Raw genomic sequence first — 17,280 nt, 5'->3', positions numbered from 1 at the left:
GATCAGAGATTCAAGGGTATCCTTAGACAGTGAGTTCAAGGCCACCTTGAGCTGTATGTGTGAGACCCTGTCTCAAAAACCAGACTAAAACCTAACGAACAAAACAACTCAAAACATAGTCATGATTTTTAGAAGTTTTAAATAAAGGCTGTTAGCCCGGGTTGGGTGTCACAGAAATTATTAATGATCCTGGCGCAGGGTTTCTACTCTACCGTTGGTTATTGAGTCCTCGGATAAAGCTCACACCCACTCGGCCTTCATACTCACAGTATGCCTTAAGCAGCGCAGGAGCTGGGAGCTGTCAGAGTCTACTTTCCTGTGGATAACCCTGAGTTATGACTTACTATTCTTTTAAAGATTTATTATGTATACAGTGTTCTACCTGCATGTACACCTGCAGGCCAGAAGAGGCCACCAGATCTCATTACGGATGGTTGTGAGCCACCATGTGGTTGTTGGGAATTGAACTCAGGACCTCTGGAAGAGCAGACAGTGCTTTTAACCACTGAGCCACCACTCCAGCCCTACTTACTATTTTCTATGTTCCATTTGAGCTGCTCTTAACTTCAACTGGACAGCCCTCAGGGCCATGTTTTTATGGCTCAGCTAACCCATGGTGGCTTCTTCCTCCACCTGCATATCCTTCCTCCTCATCATGGTCCTCTCTCTCCCATGCCTGCAAAACCAACCCCACCTATGTCTCTTCTTCCCAGCTATTGACTATTGGCATCTTTATTTACCAATCACAATTAACTGGGGGCAGAATCACTCAGTGTCTCACCTTTGGGGTAACCAGTCTTGATTACCAGTCTAATGCTAATTTAGCATTAGAATTTGGGACAGTTAGCAGCTTTAGGCCAACCCACTATGGTGGTGGGAGTGCATACCTTAATCCCAGCATTTGAGAGGTTGACAAAGAGTCTTTCAGGTTTGAGGGCAGTCTGGGCTACTTGTGAATCTCTTCTAGGAAAAAAGAAGCTGGGGACTCTTAAATTTTCCTGAATACAGCATCCACTAATGAGTTCAGCAGATCTGATTAGCACAAATATTCAGCCAATGTATCAGAGACCAGCCTTGAACCCCTAAAGCTCTGCCTGTCCCGCCAGCCTGCTGCTTGTTAGTTAATGGAGAGATGCTTCCTGTATATCTGTAGGTAGAATGAACGGTCTAGTTGTCTTGGTGGGTTTGGAGTCAGTGTGGAAACAAGGCTCCGGGCATGCCTGTGAGGAGTCTGTGTGCATGATTAGGTGGGTGGGCCCCCTGAAGTGTGGGTGATGTCATTTGATGGGCTGCTTTCAGGCCACAGAAAAAGGAGAAAGCTGAGCACTGAGTGTGGTCGCCTGCTTCCTGCCTCTTTGCCTTCCCCAGCACAGTGTGTGCCTGGACCTAGAGGAAACCCTTCCTTCCTTAAATTGCTTCTTGTAAGTCACAGCAACTAGGCACTTCCTGCTGTGTCTCAGCCTTCCGTGACAAATGCCTATCGTAGTGGGCATTAGCACAAGAACCATTCCTTAAGTCTTTCTTTCCCCTTATTAAGAGGTCTGAATTCTTTGCCAAGTACAGAATTCTTTTATAAGTTGGTAATTCTATAATTTGCCTTTTGTTTCACAACTCAGGTCTATTGTGGTGTGGGCTTGCTTCCGTGTGTGTGTGTGTGTGTGTGTGTGTGTGTGTGTGTGTGTGTGTGTGTGGTGTGTGTGTGTGTGTGTGTGTGTGTTGAGATATAGTCTCTCACTTTGTCATTGTGTGGCTCAGGTTGCAGGCTAGTGATTTCTAGTCTCAGTCTCCTGAAGGCTGGGATTACAGGTGTTAACTTCCACATTGGTTTGGTTTTCTTATTTATATTGTGTTTATTTGAATAAATATTGTACACACGCACGCACGCACGCATGCACGCACGCACGCACGCACTCGAGCTTGTGTGTACTGTATTTGGAGGCATATGTGTGGAGACCCAAGGCTAGCTGGAGTCAGTTCTCCCATGGTTATGTGCACTGTAGGATTTGACTCAGGCCCCAGGTGTGGCAAGTGCGTTCCCACTGGGCCATCTCGCTGACTCTGTTGTGTTTTTATAAGGTCTTCCCAATGATTCATTTTTATATCTAGGTGCTATGCTAACACAGTAGTGCTTCATTTTAGCTACAAGGCAATGTAATGATGCAGTTTGGCCAAATACTTCATTCTCTCTCTTTTGTTTTCCAAGACATTTCTTTGTGTAGCTTTAGCTGTCTGGAACTTTGCTCTGTAGACCAGACTGGCCTTGAGCTCACAGACCATCTGCCTCTGCTGCGATTAAAGGTGTGCCACCACCACTGGACTAAATACTGTTTTCTCAAGATGATATTTATCTCTCACACCCTGACGTATTTATGCTAAAATATTTTAAAGTTACTTTTATTGCCTTATTATAGGAAACTGAGCCAAAGCTGTCACCTAGCTGGAACCCCAAAATTGTTTATGAGCCACACCCACAACTGACTAGAACTTTACCAGAGATAGCACCGTCCGATCCAGTGCAGATTGGAAGGCTACTGGGCAGGCTGGGGTTGAGTCTCACTTTAAAACAGAACGAAGTGCTTCCAGGAGCCAAGGTCAGTATTTTTGTTTTCTTCCTCCAAACTTCAGGTATTTAGTCTATGGTGGTCGATTGCTGAGGGCTGTTCTGTGAGCAAGCGAGCTTCTATCCTGACTGTCAGTATTCTGCCTACGTCTTCCTGCCGTTTTATGAATTGCCCTCTCTCAGGAAGGTCTTTCCCTTGCTAGCTTCTAAGGAGGTTGTTAATGGAACAGATATTGTAGGTAGCTGTACGTGCTGAGGGACAGCCCTGCTGTGACAATATCCTTGGGTAACCAGCTCGTGTATGTCTTTGGGGAGCATACGTGCCATTTCTTTTCTTTTTTTTTTTTTTCTTCTATTTTTTCGGAGCTGGGGACCGAACCCAGGGCCTTGCGCTTGCTAGGCAAGCGCTCTACCACTGAGCTAAATCCCTAACCCACACGTGCCTTTTCTTAAAGAAACTTTCATGGGTTCTGTTTTGGCTAGATATACAGTTCTTTACATTTGTAAGCTTTGATTTTTATGCAGATGTAAAGTTTTAGACACTGCCTTTAGATTTGTGTAACTGTTGCTTTTAGAGTTTTGCATATTAAGGGGCAGAGGAACATGTAGCACTTTTTTTTTTTAATTAATTTATTTTATGTATGTGAGTAGTACAGTGTCGCTGTCTTCCGCCACACCAGAAAAGGACATCAGATCCCATTACAGACGGTTGTGAGCCACCATGTGGTTGCTGGGATTTGAACTCAGGACCTCTGGAAGAGCAGTCAGTGCTCTAACCACTGAGCCATCTCTCCAGCCCCTCAGTAGCACTTTTGTGTGATGGCATTGTGTTCCAGTTCCAGCCAGTCTTGAGTATTTGGAGACAAGATTGTTCTTGTTCTGTACATTAATGTTTTTACATAGTTACTTGAGTATTTATGTATATTTTGTTTAATGTAAAGAGATGACTATTATCTGGAAACATTAAGTTCTGGAGATCAGCACTGGGCAGCACTGAGCTTGTAAATGGAACTCATAATCATCCAGCAGGGCAGCATGCCAGATTAGAACTTCAGTCTCGGGGCTGGGGATTTAGCTCAGTGGTAGAGCGCTTACCTAGGAAGCGCAAGGCCCTGGGTTCGGTCCCCAGCTCAAAAAAAGAACAAAAAAAAAAAAAAAAAAAAAAAAAAGAACTTCAGTCTCTTCAGTGTTCTTAAACCTGAGTCTCTGAGCGGTGTGTTCCGACGTCCTTCAGTGCTCTCGTTCCTGAGAGAGTTGTCCTGGGGTCTGTGGTGTCTTACACATTTAGTTCCAGTGGATGCTTGGAGAAAACGGTGGTAGAAAAGAAGGGGACAGCCTTGGTTAAATTTAGAGAAATTTGTTATCACATTACAGAATGGGAAATGCTGAGTTATTATCAGTGTTCTCTAGCTCCAAAAGAAAGCAGCGAGTAGGGGTTGGGGATTTAGCTCAGTGGTAGAGCGCTTGCCTAGGAAGCGCAAGGCCCTGGGTTCGGTCCCCAGCTCCGAAAAAAAGAACCAAAAAAAAAAAAAAAGAAAGCAGTGAGTACTTTGAATTCCAAATTCAGAATGTACCGTTAATGAAATATTTCTTTGACAATTAGAAATGCAACACCTGATTTTCCATTCTAATAAAACTAGAGTATGATTTAATCCAAGAAACAAAGTTGTCCAGTAACACATTTCCCCACTGTACCCAGCTTTACTGGGTGGGTGTCAGCAAACACTCAGCTGAGGAGTGCCATGGGTGGCCATGCTGAGAAGGGCCTTTGCCTTTGTCTGCTTAGCCTGCTGGGGAGTTGTCATTTTGCTCTGTGGAACAGTCTCCTTGTCTATAATGCAGAAACAGTAATAACTAGAGAGGAAGGCTAGGTGATGGCTCGGTGCTCACCAGACACAATGAGACAGATGGGAGGGAAAGTGTGTGCAGGGAATAAGAAGGGAAGCGCTCATTAGCACTGTTCTCTGTCTGGGTTTCTGCTGTGCCCTCCAGCCTGTGTGTAGAAGGCAGGCTGCAGCCCCATAGGCATCCTCCAGGCGTGCTGTGCAGTCTCCGTGTGATTGAGCTGGGCCTATAAACTCCGACTAAATTGGTTCTAAGGGTTTGGTTGTTCTGAAGGGGGATGATGCTGTATTCTCCATGTGTTCTCTGGTCTCCAAAAGACATGGAGATAGACAGACAGTATGATGCTGGACTCTGACATGGAGTTTATCAGGGTTTTCCCTCCAGCAACAGTTGCAGGTCCTTATGCCTTTTTATTGAGCTTGTGTGAATTAATAGTGTTAGGTGAAGCTGCCCAAGACCGGGGCGATACTGTCATTGCCTTAACTTCTCCCCAGTTCCTGCTGATGAGCCTGTGATGTGTTCATTCTCAACTGCTTTATGTTTTTAAGTTGGATGTCGATGGACAGATAGACTCCTTCCATCTATTCCTGTCACCGAGGCAGGTACACCTCCTTCTGGATATGTTAGCAGCTATTGCTGGACCAGGCAAGTATCCTCTGCTGGGTTATACCTGTAATTCTTGGAACTCTAAGGGAAATTACAGGACACAAATGAGCATGTGTTATTTTGGGGTGTGTGACATTAAAGGTATTGTAAGTAGATATCCTGATTACTTTATTAGATTGCATCTTTTATATTGTGTTGTGGTTTGAATTTGCATTTAGAGTATTTGTGCCACATTCATTTTAGAAATTGTTTTGGCTTGTATCTTTGGTTGGGTAACATTGTATTTAATATTTCATATAACAGGGAAAAACTGTAATTTTTGTACACAGTGAGTTACAGATTATTTTTAGGTACTCATTTTCTAGAGGTGAGAGTTTAGATTCTTGGCTACTTGCTTAAAACTGTTGCTTAGTGGGTGAGGGAAATGGGATTACATTTGAAATGTAAATAAAAAAAAATCCAATAAAAAATGGTTGGGGATTTAATTTAGCTCAGTGGTAGAGCGCTTGCCTAGCAAGCACAAGGCCCTGGGTTCGGTCCCCAGCTCCGAAAAAAAGAAAAAAGAAAAAAAAAATGGTTAAGCTGGGAACTTTATGGTTAGGGAACAAGAATGATGGCCGCACTGGCTGATGGGACTCCCTGAGGCGGGACTGCTGATGAGGGACTATACCCATTTCCCTCATCTTTCCAACATGATTTAATAAAAGTTGTTGATGAGTAGATTGCATACTGAGGTTTTAAAGAAGTTATGACTGATTTTTGTGATTCTTTTAAGATTCTTATGAGGTTACTTTAAAGAAATACTTTAAAGTAAGAAAATAATAATAAGAAAAAAAACCCCTCAAAACTGCTGCTTAGACCTCCAGTTGGTAGAACAGTGATTTTCTGCTAGTGTGGTCAAGTTACCATTGTTCTTGGATAAGTGCAGTTTGGGAAAAAAAGGCTTAAGTAACTAACTACAAATTTAATTTTGCTTTCCTTTTATATATTTGTAGAAAGTTCTAGCAAAATTGGGCTAGCTAATAAAGACAGGAAAAATCGACCCATGCAGCAGGAAGATGAGTACCGAATTCAGATGGAATTAAACCGTTATTATCTGAGGAAAGATTCCCTCTCTCTGGGCGTGTCTTCAGAGAAGAGCTTCTATGAGACAGAAACAACTCGTACACCTTCTAGCCGTGGTAAGCAGCCCAGGTAGCCAATACTAGACCTGCATTTTCCTTTATGTGGAATTAGACTTGATTTAGCTACTGTGAAATCGCTTGCAGGGGAGAGCAGACCTGCAGCGTGACATTGGTTCTGTCCTGTTGGCACCTGCACAGCAGGAGGCACCATGCTACCGTTTCTTGATCTTGTAAGCAATGCTATTCTCCCTAAGGGAGTCGGTGTGTAAAATGTAGACCGACACACACATCGTTTGGGGACGCGTGTCATCTCATCAGTGTGCGCTCACCTGAGTGTGTTCCTTAAGTAGAAAGTGTTGCTGGCCTTTCCGTCTTGCTGGTCTAACTGCCTCGCAGTCTGCTTTACATTACGGGGTTTCAGACTGTATGAGCAAAGAGTAACAGTCTGCTGGCATGGAAAACGTTGACCCAAATCAAAAGTTAAAGCCTACTCAGAGAACTTTTAGACCTGAGCTTGATTTGCACGAAGGTCAGACAATCACTAGAGAGAAGGCACTGAACTGCCAGTAGGGTCCTAAATGTCTCTGTTCCTCATTCTCATCTGGAAAGTAGCCATATTCACAAGAAACCAGAGACTAGCACAGCTACAGAATTTTATTATTTACAGTGTGGTGCTGGAGACCAAACCCAGGGCCCTTTGTAAGCTGATGCCATTTGAAAATCTGAATTTTAACTTCTCAACTGCTGTGTGACAACTAAGTTTGTTGTATTACTGCGTGCCATAGAATCCCAGAGAACACTCGGGGGGAGGCTTGATCTGTGGCTCCTTGTGTGCAGTTGCATGTTTACCGTGCTGCGAAGCGCCATGCTCAGGCGTGCTCCTCCTGCAGCAGAGGCGCAGGCTGTGTCTCACACACTTGGAAGGAGGTTCCGGAAGTGTGACTAGGCTTCTTGCACACTGGGGGAGTGCATCACCAATGACAGTATCATTCTCTCCAGAAGAGGAAGTCTTCTTCTCCATGGCCGACATGGACATGTCTCACAGTCTGTCCTCCCTCCCACCCCTTGGGGACCCACCACACATGGACCTGGAGCTGTCGCTGACTAGTACATACACCAACACACCTGCCGGATCTCCGCTAAGCGCTACTGTGGTAACGTATTATTCATTTCTTCTGATTTGAAAAAGCTGCTTCTAAGCTCCTAGGCTTTATTTATGTATTTAAAAAACCGATCTTTTGTAGCTTCAGCCAACTTGGGGAGAGTTTGCCGACCACAAAGAACAGCCAGTAAGAGGGCCAGCATTCCAGTCTGACTTGGTCCACCCGGCGTCTTTACAAAAAGCTGGTTAGTTTCCACTGGAGGCTTTGAAAATTTAAAGGAGTATCTAAAATAATGTATTTTGCCATTTTTCTCTCCTTCCTTTCAGAATAAACATCTGATCTGTCTGTCTGTCTACCTACCTACATGTATCTATTTCTGTATCTGTCTCTATCATCTGTCTGTCTGTCTGTCTGTCTGTCTGTCTGTCTTTTCATCTACTTCTTTTCCTGTGTCCCTGGGGATTGTACCCAGGACCTTGCACATGGCAAGCCTGAACTGGGTGCTGTCACATTTTGTGTGTGAGTCTTTCATAAGGTTTCTTTTGGCCTAAGACAGTCACAAAGTTTAGGAAGGAAAGAATAGTTGGACAGTGAAAATATTGAAAAATATTTTAAAAGTTACTTATTCATATTCCTTTTGTTTTTGAGATGGGGGTCATGTAGCTCAGGCTGACGAGCTTTGGTCGCAGTTGAACTCGGACCTCCCGCCTCCACCTCCTGAGTTCTAGGTTAGGTGTGCACCACTGTGCCTGTTCTCATTATTTTACACGTTTAAATACATAGACATTATGGGGAAATATATAATATCTTTCACATTATTGCAATTTAAAACTTTCAGTCAACTATCTGATTTGTGTTTGTGTGATATGTGTGCGTTCATGTGTGTTTGTATATGTATGGTATATGTATTTGTGTGTTTGAGTGCACAGTATGTATGCGTGTGCATACACATGTGTAAGCATTGTGCATGTGTGTTTACATACATGTTTATGTATGTTTTGTGTGTGAATGTGTGGGTGTGCTTATGTACACGTGTGTCTGTGTGTTTATATTTGCATGCAATGCAAGTGCATGTGTCCCATTGGACATAGAAACTGGACAGTGCCCAGGCAGTCTCCATCATCATACACTAGCTTGCTCAGTTGATTTTTCATTGTTTTTATATTGTTTAAAAGAAAATTTCAATTTTGATTCTTCATTTCCCTTTCCAGAATTGGGGATTGAACTTAGTACTTTGAGCATGCTGGGCGATTGCTTTACCAGCTTTACCACTGTTCTGCACTCTTGAACCTTATTCTTCAAAATTTAACCAAACTAATTTAACTGAACTAAGCTTAAAGGAGAATTTGGTGTGCAGATTTTGGTTAATCTTGATTTTTTTTTTCTCACACAGTTTTATAGTACAAAGATGTGTCCACACATTTCTCCTTACTGAGATGGACTCTCGTACTTCAGGGACAAGAATCCTGCATGGCAGAGGCAGAAGGGTAGCAGTCTATTTAAGACGTCTACTGTTACTCTAACTGCTCTGGGCCTACTCTCCTTAAAGCTCGGGTAGCGTCTCGTCATTCTGACTCATGACTCTGTGTTTCAGCTCTCCCCTCTAGGTCTGCTTCTGTGGATGAATCCAGGCCTGAGTTTATCTGCAGGCTGGCTCTCGGCATATTCTCAGTGTCTGTGCTTCACATCGATCCTTTGTCTCCAGCGGAAACCTCTCTGACCGTCAATCCACTGACACGCATGGCCATCGACTTCTTCTCTTGTATAGAAAAGATGGACCCAGCGATATTTTCAATGGGAGATTTTAAGGCTTTCCGAGCAGTCTTTGCAGAAGCTTGTTCACACGACCACCTTAGGTGAACTCTCATGATTACTAAAGATACTTCATAAAGAGCCAAATAGGCACTTCTGCAACTATTCACCTTGTTTCTGCACTGGTTTTCAATGGATGACAGTCCCTGCAGTGTGAGAACAGTCCCTGCAGTGGGAGAACAGTCCCTGCAGTGGGAGAACAGTCCTGTGTTTGGACAGTTGTGAACTGCCATGTGGGTGTTGGGGTTTAAACCTGGATCTTCTGGAATAGCCTGTGCTTGGTTTTAATCGCTGAGCTATCTCCAGCCCCAATACTGTGTATTTTAATATGTATGGGATTTATAGAATGAGTAAAATGAGTGATATTTTATATAATGTCTGGACAAATATAATTTGTTTTTGGTGACGGAATCTCATGATGTAGTCTAGTCTAGCCTAGCCTCAAACTTTGAGGCAGCCTGAGCCAACTCTGGACCTCCAGCTGTCTTGCTCGCGCCTCCTGAGGTGATGGGTGTGAGCAAATTCACGCGTGCAAGGCTGCTGCTCTGCAGCCGAGCTGCACTCTCAGCCCTGACACTCTACTCTTAGGACCGACCATAGGACTTCTGATACAATTATAAAAACAGTTCCCTCCAAGTTTCGTTAGAGTTTGAAACAGCTTCTGATAGAAAATATGACACAGAAACTGAACCCATCAACTGAAGTTTTTAAAATACTAAATTTTTGTTGCTTGGTTTTTTGAGACAGTCTTAACTGTCAGAAACCCTGGTCTGAAACTCATGGTCTTTCTGCCTTGTCTTCCAGACTACTGGGATTTCACGTGTTCACAACATGCCCAGCTTGAATGATATGGGTTTTTTGTTTTTTTTTTTGTTTTTTTTTGATTGTTTTAAGATACCATTTCATACATTTTATAGTTCTGAATTTTTTTAAAGATTTATTTATTTATTTCATGAATGTGAGTACACTGTGGCTGTCTTCAGACACACCAGAAGAGGGCATCAGATCTCTTTGCAGATGGTTGTCAAGCCACCATGTAGTTGCTGGGAATTGAACTCAGGACCTCTGGAAAAGCAGTCAGTGCTCTTAACCACTGAACCATCCCTCCAGCCCCAGTTCTGAATTTTTTTAGAAGAAGTGATTTTTTTTTTTTTTTTGGTTCTTTTTTTCGGAGCTGGGGACCGAACCCAGGGCCTTGCGCTTCCTAGGTAAGCGCTCTACCACTGAGCTAAATCCTCAGCCCCAAGAAGTGATTTTTTTAAGACAGGGTCTTAGCTTGTAACCTTGGCTGGCCAGGAACTTGGTACATACAAGACTGGCCTCAAACTTGTAGATATCTATCTGCCTCTGCCTCTGCCTCCCAAGTGCTGGCACTAAAGGCGTGTGTGTGTGTGCTGCAGTTCCTGGCCAGATCTGAGGTATTTTACCCACTGCAGTGTAGGCTTGGGTGTGGAAGAGAGAAGGGCACTGCTGGGCGGTGCAGGCGTCCTGGGAGGTGTCCCATAGGGAATGGGAAGCTCACGTGCTTTTGTTAGAGTGTGTGTCATATTTATATGATAACCTTATATCACATCATATAGTAATATCTAACATTGTATACTATTAACATTTGCATGCTTATGCTATCTTTATTTAGAAGCATGTGGAGACCCTTAAATGCTTCTTTTGTGATAGATTTATAGGTACTGGCATCAAAGTGTCCTATGAGCAGAGACAGAGGTCAGCTTCCCGGCATTTCAGCACCGACATGTCCATTGGGCAAATGGAGTTTTTGGAGTGTCTGTTTCCAACGGATTTTCATTCTGTCCCTCCTCACTACACAGAGGTAAATGCTGGATCCTCTTTGGAATGCGTTTTAGCTTTGTTTTGCTTTTTAAAGGGATCGATTGAACAACAATACTTTTCTTTAAAATGTTCCAAGGTGATGAAGTGTGTTAATGTTTTTTATCTTTGGTGTTGTTGAAACAGATTTTTAAACTACTTCAGTTTAAGGTTATTCTACAAAGTTCCTAAGCAGTGAGGCAGACAAGTTTCCTGCTGTTACTTCATTTTGCTTTTCAGAGTATTTTCTTAGGTACTAAATGCTTGAACCCTCGTCTGCATTCAGCAAATGAGGTGCTGAGTTTCACGCAGTTGGCTGCTGGAGTGGGGCTGGCTGTTCTGACTACTGAAAGCCTGTCTCACTCACAGAACTCCTGTGGTCTGCATGGTTGATTTCAGCTTCCTGGCCTGGGTTTATGTGATTGACCTGAGCTTACTGTTCTAGCTGAAACCCGTCTCCATCCTTGTCTTTAAGCTTCTGACATTCCATTCCAAAGAAGGGACTGATGCCCACCTTCCCGTGTGTCTTCAGCTTCATTATAAACACTCTGAGACTAGAGGACCCCAGGTGAGAGACCTCTGTGTGTGCGGCCACACTTCAGATTGTTGTCTAGCCTTTATTTTGTCACAGCTGTTAAGTTTTTAACCTAGTTTTACCATTTTGTTAATAATATTGTGCTTTTATTTTTTAAAAGGGTAATCAAGCAAGACTTAGTTCAGTTCCTCAAAAGGCAGAATTACAAATTAAATTAAACCCGGTGCGATGCGAGCTGGATATCAGTATTGTGGACAGGTTAAATTCCTTGCTTCAGCCACAGAAACTCACTACAGTGGAGATGATGGCCTCGCACATGTATGCCTCATACAATAAGCATATTAGTTTGGTAAGTGTGCGAAAAGTTGCCCCTAAGCATAATTAATTAAAATGTACCAGGTACCAGACTCAGCCTGGAGAGGAGCTCTAAGAGGAGTGTGTGGGAGCAGGGACGGGCTGTGTCTGGGGGAAGAAGATGACAAACGATTCAAGTCAAATCGTGGGTCCAACCTGTCGGCCTGTGTTCTGCTCAAGATGGCTCCCTAATCAGCTATCTATAGATAGCTTCTTGGCTCTGTAGCCTGCTCAATTGATCGAGACATCATCTCAGACTGTACTCTCTCTGTTCTGCTCTGCTATAAACAGCTTTTTCTTACTATTCTAAAAAAAACTCTCTGGTTGAGACATCTAGTTTTCTGCTCAAGACCACTCTCTCTGGTTGAGACAGCTCGCTCCTATAGTAAAATTACTAAATAGTTCTCTGGATAGCTCCTGGGTTTTCTGACCAGAAAAGCTGCTATAAAAAAATTCTTGGATTTTCCAACCAAGTCAGAAATCCTGTTAGAAAAATTCTGAAAGTAATTCTTGGGTTTTCTGATCAAAATCAGAAAGCCAGAAAAGAATGTAAAAGGGCTGCATTTGCTCTCTAAGTGATCCTTGGGGTTGCTCTCTAAGTAATCCTTGGGATTTCTGGCCGAATCCTACAGAAAAATTCTAAAAGGCTCAGAAATCCTGTTAGGAAAAGTTCTTGAAGAGCTTTGTTCAGAGTTCAGATAACTCAGCTCTTGTATTCTAACCAAGAACTGCTGTCTGCCTTTTGCTAGCTTATCTTGTGTAGACCGAAAGGCCAGTTTGTTAATGTCCACACCAGTTATTTATTCCAGGGTCCCTCTTGACCATCCCACAAATCAGCATTCCATGACCTTAGCCTTGTGACTGAGGAAAAGGATAGCAACTACATTTTCTCTCTCTCTCTTTTTTTTAAAAGAATTATTAATTTTGTGAATGTGAGTAGTTCACTGTTGCTGTCTTCAGACACACCAGCAGAGGGCATTGGGTCCCACTACAGATGGTTGTGAGCCACCATGTGGTTGCTGGGATTTGAACTCAGGACCTCTGGAAGAGCAGTCAGTGTTCTTAACCACTGAGCCATCTCTCCAGTCCCCCTTTTTCTCTTTTTAATATTGTAAAAGAATTTAGAGATCTGAGTGCCTTTGTAAACTTAGTTGGGTGGGACCTTGCCTGGGGATTACCATTTGACCACACCTGGACCTAAATTGGCTCTGTTCTTGGCTGATCTTGAACTCAGGAATCTACCTGCCTTTGTAAGCATAAATAAGCCAACAAACAAGAACCTCAGCTGGGTGGATTCTTGCCTTGCAATTACCATTCCCTAAATCTTTTTTTCTCCTTCCTCAGTGTCTCTCTGTAGGCTGGCTCATAGTACGGCTTTAGATCTGTGAGGCTCCTAATACATTTCATAGTGCATCCTTATATTTTGCATATTTTTCCAACTTGTGTTTAGAGTCCTTTTCCTCAGTCTTAAAGGCCGTCTTGAAGGTCCTAGCATTTACTATTTTGCTAAGACATTGCTACACCTTCGCCTCCTAAACCATGCTGTCTCCGATTATCATGGACTCATTGGGAGGACGTTCCTTGGAGGAACATGAAAATATGTACATTATTATAGAAATAAACCTTATCCCCACAGCAGCCATCAACATTTGACATTCATGGGGCAGGAACCATGTCATTCTGTCCCTACAAAGAGTATGCTAGACTCAGCAAATACACTTATTGGGGAAATTAATGAGAAAAGTTCTACTGTATTAAATAGACTATACTAGAGCAATATTGTTCATAGTAGTAAAAATTAGACATTTTAAAATTATTTTTATTTAAAAATTGTTTTTTCTCTTTATTTTTTGAGATAAGTCTTTCCATGGCACTAGCTATACAGGAACTCTCTTTGTAGACCAGGCTGGCCTTGAACTCAGAGATCCTCCTGCCTCTACTCCTGAGTGCTGGGATTAAAGGCATGCACACCACTGCCTGCCGGGTTCTTGAACTGTTGCCTTCTCCTCCTCTACCTTGCTATGCATTGATAGCTAGGTCAGTTTTGGTAATTCTACCAAAGACATCTTGTTGCATTTCTAACAGGTACGCTGTGGTATCAGCTGTATGACGACTCCTCAGGAAGAGTTAAGTCAGAAGGAGAATGTCTTCTGAAATAGGATCCCATTATTGGCCCAACTGGTTGGCAGGAACTTGTGTTCCTCCTGCATCAGCCTTTCTAGGAGGAGAATTCCAGGCACTTGGCACTCTGGCTTCCCTCAGAAGCTGTTAAATCTGGACAGAAAAGTCAATATGCAGAAGAGGGATGGTTAGGCAAGGAGCTGACAGCAGTGCAGCACAGTGGGGTCAGGTTTTTTTTTTTTTTCATAATTTTGAAAATTACTGTAACATACTTATGCAGTTTTATTTTCATTTCATAAACATGAAGAGGTAAGAAGGAAAGCCCAGGCAGCACAGGAGTGCTTTGGTCGCTTCTGCTGGGGTCTGGAAGGCTCTTGAAACTGCCCTGGGAGTTCGGTGTTTGGAGTAGGATCAGGCCCAGTCCCAGGCCGACAGGCAGCCTTAGTGGGAAGAGGTCAGTGTAGCAGTGGGTGCCTGCAGTCGCAGCTGCTCCAGGCTGAAGCAGTTTTGCCCTCAGTTCCTGGTGTTGAAGCAGCGGTCCTTACTTTTCACTGCTTCCTGTTGTGGTTCTTTTAAGTTGTGGCCAGTCTCTGGATCTGCTCTTCACCTCGGCTGTGTGGGCATGGCCACATCAGCCTCTGGATTTTCTTAGTTTTGATTTGAGATTTAAGACTGGAGTTGATGTTAGAAAGCCAAACAGGGAAGAGATAGAATAGATTTATGAATAATCCTGGTTTCTAACTTCAGAGAAGCAAGGGAACCTGCTAGAACAGGGCGGGCTAGGGAGAAGTCAGTGGAGGACACCACCTTGGATCCCATCCGGGTCGCCATGACAGGGAGCTTTGTGAGAGGGAGGACATGTTATGGAGAATTAGAAACCAACTTTTGTTTGAATGGGTGCTTTTGACCATTGCTTATAATAGTGACTTTTAACTGTAGACATTAGGTCTGGCTCTTCCCTCCAGCCTCATACTCCCGGAAATAAGACTCAGACTCAAAATATATTTACTAATGGCCTTGACCATATAGGTGCATTCTTCTCTGACTAGATTATAATATAAAATAACCCATATATTCTAACCTATATTCTGCCACCTGGCTAGTTACCTGTGCCCGGGGACCATGTGTCCATCTCACCACATCTTCCCGGCTGGATCCTCCTCCCCTGGCTCTGTCTGCCTTCTGCCTCCTGTATGCCCCACCTCCTACTTTCTGCCTAAACCATAGGTCATCAGTTTTATTATTGAGAGGTGTTGTGTCCATATAGGTATAAGATACTCTATATTCAGCCTTATTGGATTGGTTAATAGGCTAGTTTGTTCCTTTCTTTCCTTGTAGTTTATGGTGAGATATGGTTTGTTCTGGGTGCTGTGGCATGTGGGGAGTGGTGCTGGTGCACACTGAAAAGCTGAGCATTCCTCATCCTGTTTCAGCACAAGGCTTTCACGGAAGTGTTCCTAGATGACTCGCACAGTCCTGCAAACCGGAGGCTGTCAGTACAAGTTGCCACCCCAGCACTGCACCTCTCTGTTCGCTTCCCTATTCCCGATCTTCGGTCAGACCAGGAAAGAGGACCCTGGTTTAAGAAGTCTCTGCAGAAGGAGACCCTTCATTTAGACTTCACAGATCTGGAATGTAAGACGGAGTTTGTGGGAGGAGCCACCCCAGAGCAAACCAAACTGGAGCTGACTTTTCGAGAGCTGTCTGGTAAGACCGAACACACCTGTCCAGTGTGTGCTCCCAGAGCAGCTACATTAGAACACTGCTCCTGACAGCACCTAAAATGGCAAAATGGGGACACAGAGAATAGAGCAATAGCCTTCCCCCCAGAATTGTGTGGAGAGTTTAAAAAAAAAAGACAGCAAGGCAGTGACTGATTTGCTTTGGTGACTGCCATTGTCATCTTCTGTAGGAACGAGAGCATTAGCCTTTTCTGTCGTCACAGACCACTTCCTGTGTGCGATAGAGGCGTGTGGCCTGAGTCTCTGCTGGGTCCTGTACATGCAGGTCACAGACATGCTGTCCTTTCCTTTCTTTGTCATTGCCCATCTGTGACTGAAGAGGATGTCTCTCCCTAGCTCACAGTGGTGAGGGCAAATCTGACACCTGAGTCCTTGGTCACCACACTAACTCCCTTCTGGGGACATCATGGTAAAACATGACATAGACTAACCTGCAGGTTGGTCAGCAGAGTGGGTGAAAAGTCTGCCCCTTTGGCTCCTGCCTCTGCCACCAGTTCCCCTTGCCCTCTCGCCAGCCAGAGTTTCCCTTGTCTGTTCTGATCTCTGAGTTTGACAAGTTTCTGTTGATACTTAAGTGGGCATTTGCCTGCCACATTCAGGAGCAGATGTTTACATGCCTTCTGCGCTCCTCCTCGCTGTGACTGTAGCTTTCTGGTTTAGAAGGAGGTTGTGAAGGTTATTCAGGGAGAAACCAGTGTGGTAGTTACATGCATATACGAGGTACCCGCCAAAGTGTGCTTACTCTATGTTTATGTTTTCAGTGCTCAGTTAGCCGCATAGGCTTTTCTCTATTTCTTCTGCCACACTGGAGACTGGCTTTAGGGTCGTACATGCTGGACAGTTGCTCTGCCTCTGACTTATAGCTCTAAGCTATGAACTTTTCTTCTGGGAAGAAATAACTGGGGTTAGAGAGATGGCTGAGTGGTTAAGAGGACTTGCTATAAAACCTCAATGACCCAAGTCCAGATACCAACACCTGTATAACATGCTGGGTGTGGTCTCACATGTCCGAAAGTGGGTGGAAAGTGTCCTTGGGACTTGTCGCCTGCCAACTTAGTCGAAAAAAGTTCATGCTCCTGCCTCAAAGGAATAGATGTTGAGAAAGAGTTTACCTGATTCCTCAAGTACACACAAGAAATCGTTACCAGTACTCAGTAGGTGGTGATTGGACATGTTTGCTATAATTATGTGTCGTACACATGAAATACTAGTGAGGATTTTGTTTGAATAAGAACTGGCATATTTATATGCACGTCATGCCTAGCACAGGTCACATTAAAGTAGGAACGAGTGAGTGGGTACTGCAGAGGTCTGAACGGTGAGGTCCTCAGCGTTCGAGAAGCACATTGCTGTAAACCGTCTCGGTTCTGTAGGGTCATTCCAGGAGGAGAAGGGAGGGCCGTCTGTCAAGTTTTTCCATGTGTGTGGTGGAGTCGACGGAGATACAGCGTCCTCAGATGACTTTGACTGGCCTCGGTAAGCAAGTGTGGTGCATGTGGGATTGTCAAAAAGTCCGTCCGTCCTTCCTTCCTTCCTTCCTTCCTTCCTTCCTTCCTTCCTTTATTGTGTTATGTGCCATGAAGTTTTTTTGGGCTTTATGTTTATAGTTCGGTCTAATCAAATTGACATTTAATCAGTGTTCACTGTGTAAACTTGC

At 43.8% G+C, this 17,280-nt stretch overlaps 1 protein-coding gene across 2 annotated transcripts in view; it reads left to right on the top strand.

The window, feature by feature from the left end:
* Atg2b (autophagy related 2B) overlaps positions 1-17,280 on the top strand; it is a 70,131-nt gene that overhangs the window by 20,002 nt on the left and 32,849 nt on the right. For both annotated transcript variants that reach the window (XM_063261999.1, NM_001427775.1), the window contains exons 6-16: positions 2,412-2,591; positions 4,954-5,050; positions 6,007-6,192; positions 7,135-7,289; positions 7,380-7,482; positions 8,833-9,094; positions 10,725-10,875; positions 11,347-11,439; positions 11,567-11,755; positions 15,315-15,588; positions 16,997-17,099. In XM_063261999.1, the coding sequence (XP_063118069.1) occupies positions 2,412-2,591; positions 4,954-5,050; positions 6,007-6,192; positions 7,135-7,289; positions 7,380-7,482; positions 8,833-9,094; positions 10,725-10,875; positions 11,347-11,439; positions 11,567-11,755; positions 15,315-15,588; positions 16,997-17,099 (1,793 nt within the window). The remainder of the gene's footprint in view (positions 1-2,411; positions 2,592-4,953; positions 5,051-6,006; positions 6,193-7,134; positions 7,290-7,379; positions 7,483-8,832; positions 9,095-10,724; positions 10,876-11,346; positions 11,440-11,566; positions 11,756-15,314; positions 15,589-16,996; positions 17,100-17,280) is intronic.

The sequence above is a fragment of the Rattus norvegicus genome, chromosome 6, assembly GCF_036323735.1.
Source record: "Rattus norvegicus strain BN/NHsdMcwi chromosome 6, GRCr8, whole genome shotgun sequence".
NCBI classification, from domain to species: Eukaryota; Metazoa; Chordata; class Mammalia; order Rodentia; family Muridae; genus Rattus; species Rattus norvegicus.
This window is presented reverse-complemented; position numbering and strand designations above follow the sequence as displayed.